Source organism: Rhinolophus ferrumequinum, chromosome 20 (genome assembly GCF_004115265.2).
Source record: "Rhinolophus ferrumequinum isolate MPI-CBG mRhiFer1 chromosome 20, mRhiFer1_v1.p, whole genome shotgun sequence".
NCBI lineage: Eukaryota > Metazoa > Chordata > Mammalia > Chiroptera > Rhinolophidae > Rhinolophus > Rhinolophus ferrumequinum.
The window spans coordinates 33,119,613-33,133,059 of NC_046303.1; the positions used below are offsets into that span (position 1 = coordinate 33,119,613).

At 34.8% G+C, this 13,447-nt stretch overlaps 1 protein-coding gene across 1 annotated transcript in view; it reads right to left on the reverse strand.

The window, feature by feature from the left end:
- Window positions 1-13,447, reverse strand: part of VPS50 (VPS50 subunit of EARP/GARPII complex) — a 116,033-nt gene that overhangs the window by 82,107 nt on the left and 20,479 nt on the right. The window contains exons 3-9 of the mRNA XM_033088693.1: window positions 13,204-13,326; window positions 11,958-12,029; window positions 9,061-9,114; window positions 8,156-8,226; window positions 7,358-7,475; window positions 7,241-7,276; window positions 5,998-6,080 (exon numbers count right to left, since the gene is read on the reverse strand). Coding sequence (XP_032944584.1) covers window positions 5,998-6,080; window positions 7,241-7,276; window positions 7,358-7,475; window positions 8,156-8,226; window positions 9,061-9,114; window positions 11,958-12,029; window positions 13,204-13,326 — 557 coding nt within the window. The remainder of the gene's footprint in view (window positions 1-5,997; window positions 6,081-7,240; window positions 7,277-7,357; window positions 7,476-8,155; window positions 8,227-9,060; window positions 9,115-11,957; window positions 12,030-13,203; window positions 13,327-13,447) is intronic.

The window sequence follows — 13,447 nt, forward strand, 5'->3', positions numbered from 1 at the left end:
AAAGGCCAATTTCAAATATTACTATCATAACCATCACCACTATCACCATCACCACGATTCAACTTTTAAAAGCTAAAAAGATAAAGCTCTAGTGAGAACACCTTATTAAAATCTAATTTAGAATTACTGCACCGTCAGTGCTGCCTGAGCTAACAGTGTCTAGTTTCTACTGCTGCTCCTATAAATGTCAGTATTTCCCAATCCTGCAGGATTATAAGAAGTGAGCCATTCACAGCATGAACATCTCTGATGGTCTTTTGTTTGTGTACTCTGCTCTTAACTAGCATATTATCCCACAGTCCTGCCTGTTAACTGCCTGTTATTTTAAACTCCTAGAGAACAAATAAATTGTAAAAGCTCTTGGGAAAACAAGTCATATACATAGCACCTTGTGCAGACAAGCATTAAGTAATACTTTATTCTTGTCTCATTATCTAAAAGCAGAGTTTGACACAAATGACTTTTCTAGGCAAACTGGTGAAGTTTAGAACACCAAGTAAAAAGAGAAACATCCTAAACATGTCTAAAGGAAAGTCCCCATTTGTGATGAAATGAGAATGAGAATGGCATCTGACTCTGTCCTACAAACAGGAGGCGAGAAGACAACTGAGTAACGTCTTCCATTTCCTGAGAAAAATTTTTTTTCTCTTTCAATCATGTTTATGGAGTCAATTAAGATCATTTCAAATGTGAAAATTTACCTCCCATATATCTGATACAAAAAAAAAAATAAAACCTCACAGATAACTGTAACAAAATAAAACAATATAGGAAAAAAAGAACATTATATAAAAAAATGATAGCAGGTGAATAGGACCTTAAAAAAATAAAAAATGTTCAACAGAAATAAAAAAAAAACAGTAATTATAAATGGATTTTAATTTTCATTTAGAGACAAAGGATTACTTCTCCTGTTTTCTAAGTCCCGTATCACTCTACTTACTCCTGCAGGTAATATTTATATAATCAAAATACAGTAAATATGATTTCTATTAGGCTAATTTTTTTAGAAGTAACCTATTGAAAAAAACAAGATTTCATTATAGTTGCAAAAAGAATATAAACTTGACCAAGTAAAAATAAGTTCCACTAACAAAACCTAGAAGATGGAGAAAGGAAGAAAAGTAAAAGAAAGTATACCAAATTCCTATCGATTACTGATATTTTATTACAGGGAGTGAACAGTCAGATCATCAACAACTATCAGTGATAAATCAGGGTGAAAAAAAGATATCTGAATGTATTAGTTTAAATTATAATTAAATCTACTAGAAAAACAATGCATCAACTGTAAAGTTAATTAATGAGCTGTGGAGTAGGGAAGGGAATGGTAGGGGAGGCACGAAGAAAATTCTTTACCTTTTGTTTAAAATATTACATTTTTGCCATGTGATTTTATGTTAGATTATTTTTTAAATGCTGTGGCATAGAGGAGGGAGGCAGAAGAAAGCAAGCTAAAATAAAAGGGTTACAGGCGGCATGAGAATAGCATGGTACCAATAACTGGGCCCAAGCAGACCGAGCAACAAGGACCTCAGATCTACACATGGGTACAGCTAAGCCTGGTGACCCCACAGAAACACTCACTGCCTAAACACTACCCCAAGCAAGGTTCTTGGGCTTCCCTTGCCTGAGCCTAGAGAAAGAGACGGCAGGCACATCTTGCTAGAAAGGAGCCAAGGGGAACAGGGGAAGAGCAGTCCCTAGTACTCCTCTATTGATAACTAAAAGCTGTTTTCATTAGTCTATGATTTAAAGAAGTTCTACAACGTGCAATTTTCATTTAACTGTCAACATTATATTATAAGAAAAAATAAGAGGATATTTTAATGATTATGAGAAATACCATCCCTTGGTGTCTGTAGAGGTTTGGTTCCAGGACCCCTGCAGAAAACAAAACCTGAGGATGCTCAAGTCCCTTATATAAAATGGTGTGGTATTTGCACGTGACCTCTATTTGCATATAGGCTACAGCAGGGCATGCCTACATAGGATTTCAGTCAGGCATGGATTCATTCGCGTTGCACATGGCAAATTCAAATTTTAGTTGTTGGAACTTTTTGGGGTTTCTTTTTTCAAATATTTTTGATCCGTGGTTGGTTGAATCTGTGGATGCAGAACCCATAGATATGGAGGGCTGACTCCGTATCTCTGTTAAAGTACAGCACTCAGCAAATTAAGTTTTGACAGTATGCAAACTTTTCAGTGCATAATCCAGAATGCTTTCAGGTTCACTCAAGTAGTTTCTTTCTAATGAAATGAAAAATAATAAAGCAGTTTTGACTTTTAAAAGTAACTTTCCTTGAAACTAATTTAGATAAATCTCAAGTGAAAAAGAAATTAAATTCTTCATTCAGATGTACTTTAACATAAACTCACTCTGATTCTTATTCCCAGTAAACCTCAACTATATGGCTTTCTGTCAATCAACTAAAAAATGTCAAATAATATAAAAATGTTCCCCATCAGTTATAAAAGTGAATAAAACTGGTGCTACAGTATCTTTTATTAAAGAAGCTGAAACACAGCACATCTCAAGGAAGACACAAGGTACTGAAGAGGTACCCATTTTCTTTCATTTTTCAATCAACTGGGTGCATCATATTACTTGGTATTTCATATATTAAACTATATAGTCATATAACCTGAGACTTACTAGATATACAGTCAACAGCTCTTTGTGCAAAAGCAAATCTATAAATTCTGTTTTTCCTACTTTCAGAATCATAAGAGTCAGCCCTCAGTTGTTCCATGTAATATACTCCTAAGACCACAGGGTCTCTAACTCAACCAAAAATTTTATTTCAATAGCGGAGGGATGTGACTAGAAAAGAAAAGAGGGCTACATGATGTATGAAGAAAAATTAGGAACAAGACAAGCAGGTACTTTATACATATTAACTTGCCTGCAATAAAAAAAAAAAATCACACCAGAATCCAGAAATGTTCTGAATCATGGTTTTCTTAATGGACATTTCTAAATGAAATATATATATATATATATAAATATATAATATATATATATACACATACATACATATATACACATATATACATATATATACACATACATATATTATATATATATAATATATATATATACATACATAATATATATATATACACATACATACATATACACTCAGCAATGATAGCAATTTATTCTATTTTTATAAATATATTTTGGAGGTTGTTTGTATTTGAAGACCAGACTATACTGTAACAGAACTGAATATGAAAATATCTTTCAAAGTTTTTAATAGTAATATAAATTAGGATAATACTTGATACATTAATTGAACGCTTACTAAGTGCCAGGGGGTGTTAAACAGTCTATATGTATTTATCTAATCCCCCAACTGCCCTGTTATATAAGGACTATTATTTACCTCATTGTACAAATGAGAAACCTGAGTGGTTAAGCAATTTCATGATTCTCTAGTCATCGACTAGAAATGAAAATAAATTTAAATGTTAAAGAAATTGAGAGTGTAAATTCAGTTGGAAATTAATTACTATTCCTATGATTATCGCAGAGTCCAATGATTTTTCAGTCTGATTCACTCAGGTTCAAGCAAAGATTCAATTTTGCCTTTGGCTAAATTCTACAGCTCCAGGTAAATTAAAGGAATAAAGTGTTGATAAATCATGCCTGCATAGACTCAACTAAACAGCTCAAGAACAGGTTCAATATTGGATTTAGAAGATCAGAAAGAAAAGAGCAAAAGAAAGAAAAATGCATAGGCTAAAAAAAGTGCATTTAATTAACAAAGACAAAAAATAAAAGGAAGTTAGAATAAAATTCCTGTCATTTTTATAGACTCAATCTGTACCACGTATCAGCTAACTCTATTGCTATATCCCATGTCACGTTATATGCAAGAAGTGAACAAACTGCTCATGCTCTCCCAACTAGGAACAAAAGGGTTAAAATATGAGTTGGGGAGAAAAGCAGACTAGGTTGGACAGGATGAATGGTGGCTGGCAAAGGCAACAGTGCTGGAATGTGGGGGAGAAAACTGCTGGTGGAGGGGCTGTCATCACCACCAAACAATTCCAACTAATAGCTCCGCTCCCTGCTCCACCCTGAAGTTGTCAGTAAATCACCAAGTGTAAAACACAACTCTACGTTTTCCCAGTCTTCGACCTCTCACTCTTTCCCATCAATTTTCAGTTATTGAGGGTTCTCCCTCTCAATTGCCTCTCTCTCCTTTTTGTAAAATTCCCTCATTCTACACTTATACTTCAACCAAATCTGTCCCCAACAAGGTCAACTCTGACTTCTTGGTTGCTATAAGGCCAATAGACAGACATTTTCAGTCCTCATGTTGCTTGGGTCTCTGCCACAAAGGCTTCGCCATGATCCCCGTACTCGCATATCCACAGCCGGTATCTGGGCTTAGCTAACTCCCCCTGCTCCCCCTTCAGGTAGGTCCTCCTCAGCCTGGAACCTCTAAGGAGGTTAGATCCCAACGCTCCCATTGGGTTCTCAACTTCTTCCTTCCCTCTAAGGCCCCATCCCACTTGCGCCTTCCTCAATTCAGCTTCTTCTGGATAGATTATGTTCTCTAGAAAACCAGGGATGGTATTAGTCATATTATGTATGCTTTATCACCATACAGCCAATTCCAAAGCAAAGCACCTGGCACAGAATAAACGTTCAGTAAATACGTAACTGCCTGAATTATGTTCACCCCATCATAAATAAGCTGTTCTCAATATAACAGATTTATCATCACAGAATGAACTAAATGTGTGATTTGCTTTCTCAGGACCCCACAGCCCTTGTTAAAATTTTCAACTATAATCAATATACTAGAGCTCGTTCTCTATTCACTCAATTTAAAAAGTGTAAATGACATAATCAAGTTTTTAATAGTGACAGTTAATCACTGTCAAAATGGAAAAAAACTACAACGTCACTGGTATCACCCAACTATGTATTTCCTAACCCAATGAAAAGTGTGTTGCTTCAGTATGTATAATCCTAAAGAAAAAAAAAATACCATAAATATTTAAATAGCATTTCTCGGGGGGAAATATCTAGCCCTTATCCTATACCCAGCAGAGACCTATAATGGGAGAGTATATTAAAAGAAAAAATCTAATTCAAAGGTGTATTAATGTTTTGGTGTACCATAATCTTTTTGTTTTTCAGTTACTAGCAATCAAAGATCTATAGTATCAGTACGTCATGCTCACTGTCAGAATTTCCATACAGGAGAAACTAAGGGGCTATATTCTAGGATAGGCATGAATTTAATTTGAAACAGGGTTTGCTTGACAAGCACACTATTTCACGTAGATTGTACGTTTATTTATGATGGTTTCAGAGGAATGATGGAAATTACACCTGGGGATTAGAGCCTCCCCAAGGTGCTGTCACCAGTAATACAAAACCTTCATTTTAAGCAGACCAAAAATCCATTAATAAAGTTAGAACTAATAGCAAAGAATGCAGTGGTTATTTTTACACTGTACATTTTATAAATAAATAAAAGATGTAACACATTAAATACATATTTGCTTAAATTAAATGTTACAAACATGACTATCACATAAAGTGAGTTCATTCTTACACTTTCCAAAACAAATTCTTATCATGATGAGCCAAACACTTGAACCATGTGGATCTGAAAACCAAACTACTCTGAATATTTATAAACTGGGTGAAGTTAAGGAGGAAGAATTGCCAAGCGATACAACGGAGTAGTGAACAGATAAATGTACTCTTCTCCACTACTCTATAAAATCAATCAGATTGGAAAGAACATGAGTTTTGGTGAGGTGACAAGAAAGGAGAGGATTAAAAAGTATCTGTTCTTTCACATCTTAAGAATTATTATTTATAATTTTACTGTACTGCCCATTTGTGGACAGAAATGCTAAAACACAGCACTTAATATAGTATTTTTAATGTTTATCAGTGTATGTTGCACAACTCCTACATTAAAAACAGGCAATAGAGTCAGCTTTTACATTTTTATATTACCTTACCTTATGCAGCTGTAATGTTTAAAAGTGCTGGCAGCTTTCTGACATTCCAGGCACAACTGAATAGCTCCTGGATAGTCTTCCTCCTTAAGATAACAACAAGAGAAGTTAATAGACTGGAAACATTTTTCTTAAAGCCCCTGAAGAAAACAAATCTCTATTCATACTCCATCCAAAAAATTACAGAACCAGAAAATTTTAATTCCTTTTAAATAAGGATTAGAATACCAACAACAGATAAATAATAAAATACAAAGAGGCAACTAGGTCCAGGCCTAAAATATATGCACAGACAAAATATTCTGTTCTCTCAAGTACACAGTAACAGCTCTCTGAGACCATGACATAGATAAAGCCTATATAGAATTCTACTCATAAGCTGCTTCACAGGAAAGTGTTCTTTAACTGTTAACATATCTTCTTTCAGTAATGTTTATATAAAACGTTCCAAAACAATATGCATTCTACTTGTAATCAACATTCAACAGTTCTACCTCCAAAAAACTCAATCAATATTTTTACACAAACAAATTTGGAAAAAAGTGAAATATTCATTAATAGCCTCAGAATATTTTTTTATCACCTAAACAATAATTTAATGCCTAATGAATTTCTCATATGGACTTCTCAAACCCTAGTTTAGTGGTTAATAGTTTACAAGTAATACAGAGATTATACAAAAAACCCTAAAAACCATTCTCCTTAAGCTCTTATCTAAATTCAAACCACTGGGAATGCTGAGATGATGACCAAATACCTACATGAAGGAGCTCAAGTATTAATGAGGAAACACAAATACAACATTAAACTTTCATGAACCTTATAACAGAAGTAGATCGAGAATGTTAACAAAGCATCAAAGAGAAAACACATGGCTCGCTCAGAAAACCAATTAACATATGAGATACCAAACATAACTAAAACATGACATACACCTGAAATCATTACCATATATTAGATAAAAACAAAACAATTTATTGCTATTTGGGTGCAAATACAATCAAAAGGTACTGAGGTTAACATTCCCATGTTGCTACAAACTAAACATTTCACCAAACAAATTTTTGTAAATGAAGTATATAATGTCAATAGAAAAATGCTCTAGAGTAAGTACCTTTACATGTCTAAAAATGTTCTTTATACCATATACCAATTTAAGAAAAATGCTCATCTGTGTTTTTTTTCACTATAATATTTCTATTTAATATTATCAGGATTACCAAACTTCTAAGCCTTGTTAACTTACCTCTAGCATTTCACTTAAGCGCACATCTGTTCTTTGCTGAAAAAACAAAAATCAAAGGTAAAATCTGTTTCAATCACAAAATTAAGTTTTAATTTTTAAAAAGTAACCTGTATATACCAATGTTTTTATAGTTCGCAGAGATTTCAGAAGTCCAATCAGCAACTGACGTTTCCTTTGATTTGCAAGAAGGCCTAAACTAGCCTGAGTAAAACCTTCCTTTGCAATATTCAAGTGTCTGCAAAAGTGAACAATAAATAGTTAAAGTTTTCTACTATAATAAAAATACGACCCACAAGAAAAAATAGGCAACTAATGAGGTAGTATCCTGCATTACTCACCGTGACTACTATCACAAATTTATGTGACAAACTCATTCAACAACTCAATTTAAGCCAGCATTACTCTAAGTGTGATGTGTGGACTGGTGCCAATCCTCAAACTATTACTGGTCCATCACAAGAAAAGTACAGAAATTCAGAACAAGCGTTTACAAATATGTAGAGCAAAAGTTGACAATAATTTTATGTTTGATGAATAATAAAAAAAATGGGAATGTATTTTGCATGTCTTTGTTTTTTTTGTTTTTTTTTCCCTTTCCCTAGTATTTTGCTTTTATTACATTTTACAAAACTAACAGTCTGTAACAAAAAGTTGGAAATTAAAAAAGAAAAACTGGTCTTTCACCGCAGAAAGTTTGAGAAGCACTAAGCAATACAAAAATAGTAGTATTTTTAAGCCATAACTAGATCTATAGCCATTTTCCACATACCTTCTTAGATCATAACACAGGTTCCGTTAATGAATGATATTCTACAAACCACAGTCATAATAAAAAATCAATTATCAATGTCAGTTTCACAGTTTTTCTTGAAATGTTTCCCAGCTTAAAGAACAAAATATCATCAAATGCTGTACCTCCTCCCATTTGTGCAGATAACAGCCGCTAACTGAAGACCTGTCTGTAATGAGGTAACTCTTTCAAGTTCCTATGGAAAGATGAAATATAGGTTATTGTTTGAGGCATTTTATTTTCTTTCCTATTTCTATGGGACTTTAACAAAAACTTTAGTGGGTTTCAAAGAAAAGGCTACTTGGAAAATAAAGTAGAAAAAAGAAACACCTGTACCTGAAAACTATTGGCAATTTTCAACAAAATTATTTAAAATGACAACCTTCAACTGATTTTCACAATGACCTATGACCAAATATTTAGTTAGTATTGCTTGTAAGGAAATTTAGACCCAACGTGCTTTTCAAAGGCATAAACAAATACTAATAATATATCTGTTTAAATGTTTCTACCCAACAGAATTTCACAATGTAATCAAGAATATGACAAATATGATTTCTGTTTGCTAAGATGCTTTGACAATGAATGTCTTCATTTGAACACTAGTAGGTACTTCAATGGACTTTGAAGTCTCTGATTTTCTAATGAAAAAACAGATTCAGTGAGACAATTCCAATTTTATCATACTCTAAACAGACTGTTATATTGCTATTGAGTGTTCATTATTAATGATCTAAGTGTTACAAAGTACACAGAAGCAATTTTTACTGGCCATTCTAAAGTTTGGAAAACCAAAGAGATTACTTTAGAATCAGTTATAAATACTCTTTCATTTCTTCAGTTTGGTAAATTCCCCCAAATAAATGAAACACACACACACACACACACACACACACACACACCAAATAGTTAATATATTGCTACAGAACAATAGACAAAATTATAAATTAAAATATTTCAACAGTTTCAAGAGTAAGTCACTCAAACATTTTTAAAATTTCATTATTGAAAGTAACAAATATTATCCTACCTTTACGTAAGCAGGCTGCTTCTCAAGGATTAAATCTGCTACTTTTTTAGAGACCTGTAAGAACACACAATCAAACAAAAGGAGTGACAGGAAAAAACCCTCACGCTTCCTATTACATTTTACATTTAACATTTTTGCAAGAATAGTCCCCAGGTCTACCCAGTAACTTCTACAGACGATATTGGCAGGCGTTGACCACACGTATTTCTCTGGGCTATAAAATTAGTAGAAGAGATACAGCACAGAGCACAGGACTTGCTCCTTAACAGAAAGTCAGTAAATGGCCATTATGACTGTGAATAATATGAGTACCACTATCTGATTTAACTAACATGCACAAAAGTGTAATCATTTTCAAGGGTACAGGATTTGCTTTTAAAGATGAACTTGTTAAGATAAATAAGTGTTTAATCAACTGAATTTATGGAGACGATATCTGGAAAACAGAGAACATCCTCGTTCCCTTCAGGTCCTTTTGCACACCATAAGAAGACCAACAGTAATTTGGTCCTCTCCCTCCAAACAACTGAAAACACATGTTGTTTTGGAATGCTACGGAGATAGCTCAGGTTTTCTCAGTTCATTCCATGAATAATGTTAATATATGCAAGTTAGAATTAATAATGATTTTGAACATGAGGCTCATATTTTACAATTTCAGGAGCCCCTGCCAGATTACATACGAGGTATCACGTCTAGCACAAAGCATGGTGCATGCAAGGTATTTAGTGAATGTTTGCTCAAGAAACCAAATTAGCTCCCCTTCCATAGGCCAACTGAGAACAAAATGTCACACACATTCACTCATTGCATTAATCCTTTCATGTTTTCTTAATCTGCTTTGATTTGTATATATGTATAGATTTGTATAGATATGAATTTGTATAGATGAACCCTGACAAAAACTCACTTAATTTTACCAAATTGGGTTTTTAAAAAAAATAGATGATGCAGCATTGTTAGTCTATACTGTGCCAGGCAGTATACTTGGTGCTTTTCCTACATTATCTCAATTAGTACTCATGACAATCTATAGAAATGGGTTATACGCTTCCTCAGTTTCCAGCTGAGTAATCTTAAACATAGTAGTAACTCACCCATAGTCCCACAGGTAGTAAATTGCAAAGCCAGAATTAAAACCGAGGTTTATCAAATTCCAAAGGTCACGATGCTCTATGGTCCTTGTGATGTGGCTCATTCCCAAAAGAATATTACCACACAAAGCACAGAGGGAGGAGTATGGATTTAAAGAGAAGGCAAAAGATGCCACCATTCACTAAAATCTAATTCTCTAAAAGCACATCATATTTTTACTTCACAACTCTCTAGTGCTCAAATCCCTTCCTCACACCACGGCTGCTACTCCCAGAGAGATGTCTGGGTATAATACAAAAGCAAGAGAAGTATACAGTCACGGGCTGCTTAACAATCCGTTAGCTTCAGCAGATGGTTTTGTCATTATGCCAACACCATAGAGTGCACTGACACAAACCTGGTGGTCTAGCCCACCACACACCTAAGCTGTATGCTGTAGCCTATTGCTCCCAGGCTACAAGCCTATACAGCATGTTTCTGTGCTGAAGACTGTAGGCAACTCTGACACAATGCTATTTATGAATATAACCATATTTAAACATAGAAAAGGTAGTGTAAAAGCACGGTATAAAAGATACAGTGTGTGTGCGCACGCACCGCATGCATGTTGGTGGGGGAAAAGGAAGTGCTGTAGAGGTAGGCGTGGGGAGGAGAGTAGATGTTAGGAGGAAGGGAGAGAGGGAAGGAAAAGATGGGGAGAGAAAGGTAGAGCAGCGATCAAAGGAAACCCAGAGAGATAAAGCCTGAATGGAGGAATATGAGACGGGGGAGGCGGAGACGGAAGGGGACAAAGATGGGGAGGAATGGGAAGAAAGAGCAACAAAGAGAAAGAAACAGAAGGCAGGGCAGTGAGTTTGCGGGAAGGCAGTGCCCACGCTCCCTTCCCCCCAGCCCTCTCCTCTCACCCCCACTTCTGGGCCCCAGCCTCCAGCCGGCGCAGGGCAGGTGGACAAGCATGCTGAGCCTCCTCGTCTAGTTAGCAGTAAATTCACATCTTGGATCCAGCCTTTCCTTCCAACATTGCAAACAAATCTTTGCTTATAATCCATATGGGATCTTTGCGTATGCGATCAGTCTGACTGTAATGTTCTGCGGTGCATGACTGCATCTTTCTTTATTTGTCAGATGTATTATTAAAAATCGTATCTTAAATTCAAATAAATTTATTACTACTGCTCCTTTAGTATTAAAAAATTAACAAGACCACATACTATCCCTATTTAATCTTCTACAGTATAGTCTGAGTTTTATAAAAGGAGTTCAGCCTAACATGAGGAAAATACAGAATCACAGAATTTTACACCATTAGAGAAAATGCAGGCCTACCCCATCACTCACAGATAAAACGAGATTTAGTAAGGCTAAGTGAATTGCCAACGTCACATAATTAAACAGTGACTGGAATTCCGATTTTCTGAATCTTAGCCCTAGATTCTCTTTGGACCTACTTATCTTTGAGATAAGAAAACTCAATCACAAAACTATAGGTAGTTTTGCAAAACAAGAAACCTAGAGATATTTAATAATCTGAAAAAAAAAGTTCAAAATTATTTGATCATATTTAGGATACCAAAGAAAGAACTATAAGTTCTAGAAGCAAATCTATCAGGTACCAAATGTGAGGGAAACTGAACAAGCATTAAATTTTAATATAAATGTATCATTTGAGTCAGTCATATTAAATAATAAGATTTGTTTAATATGTTAATATATTAGTTAAACCATAAAATCTGCAAACATCACATCTCTCTGCTCTGTCTCATTTAGTTTTGTCAGGAAAAAAATGTGTCTTTTTTACTTACTGCAGCTTGCTGTTGTTTCAACTTGTCTCTGTACTCCTCTAATTCTTGCAAACTGAGAACAGGAGGGAGCTTCTAAAAAACAAATCCATAAAGGAAAAGTAAAAAATAAATTGTTTAACTTGGTTTCATTCACCGGCACACCTCTGACTTACGAACTATAATCTGTGCGTACAAAATACTGTCCCATCCCATTCCTGCCCATTTCTCCTCTCCTCCCAGTTCCCCACTAGACTGCAGACATGAAAGCCTCCACACATACACATCTTTGTTACCCACCCCTCTATCTGCCTCTGGAACTTGAGGGATGCTCAAGTTCCATCCCTCACCCCCTATCTCCACTGCTGCAGCCTACACCTCCAGGAAACCGCACTACCACTGGGACCCCCGGCCCCGGGGCTGGGAGACACTGCTTTCATGGCCTGTGACAGGAGAGTATGAGAAAAGTCCCTCACCCCAATCCAAACTCTACCAGACACAGGTAGATCCCCACCTGTCTTATGACAGAACTCAAGACATACTTCCCCTCTAACACTATGAATGGTAACTAAACACTATGTTGTGATGGTGACAGTTGTTGGAGTACATTCTAAATTATACATTGGCTTTCGGAGGAGTGTGGGAAACTAACAAAAATGTACACCATTTATGTGTAGATGTGAAACTCCAAGTTAAAGTCCAAGTACCAGTCAACTGACTGATGAAACTTCAGGATGAACTGGGAATGACTCTGTATGTGCTGCATATAAAGTATAATGTAGGTACTGTATTTGGTCTTGTCTAAAACCAAATTAACTATTCTAATTTTTTGAAGTTCCTATAAATTTAAAATGCCAATGTTGTAAACAATATGGCATAGGTGTATTTATAATGACTAAACATGATATAACTAATTATGCAAACATACATTTATCATTAAAAGTCTTAGAGCTTTTCTAAACATATTTAGTCAACATAAAATAAGATACAGGCAGCATACTAACATATAGTTAAAAACCAAAAATACGGATATGTTTCCTGGACCAATATTCTATAGCTGCACTTAATTTTACATTTTTAAAAATGATGTCATCTTTAAACAATGCTAACAGCAACAATGTTGTTCATTTAATTACGATATGGTCATTACAGACCAATCCTGGTATCAAAATACATAACGCCCCTAAAAAGCATTCAAATCTCACTCACAAATGCAATCACTAGAAAAAAATAGGCTTTAGATAGGTTTTAATGAAATTTTTTTTTTTACCTCTAGCTCATATTTAACAATATCAAATGAGTCTGTAGAAAAATATACTTGTTCAATACTATTAATTAGTTCTTGTTCAGCTTGAGGGTCACTAGGCTGTTCTCGAAGTTCTCGGAATTCCTCCTTTAAGAAAAAAAAATCATAATTACAGTACTTATAGCTGTTATAATTCTATCTACACGGAAATAAATAATCATCTGTCTTAAATCTCCTGGGAACCATTCTGACCAAGGAGACAAACTTA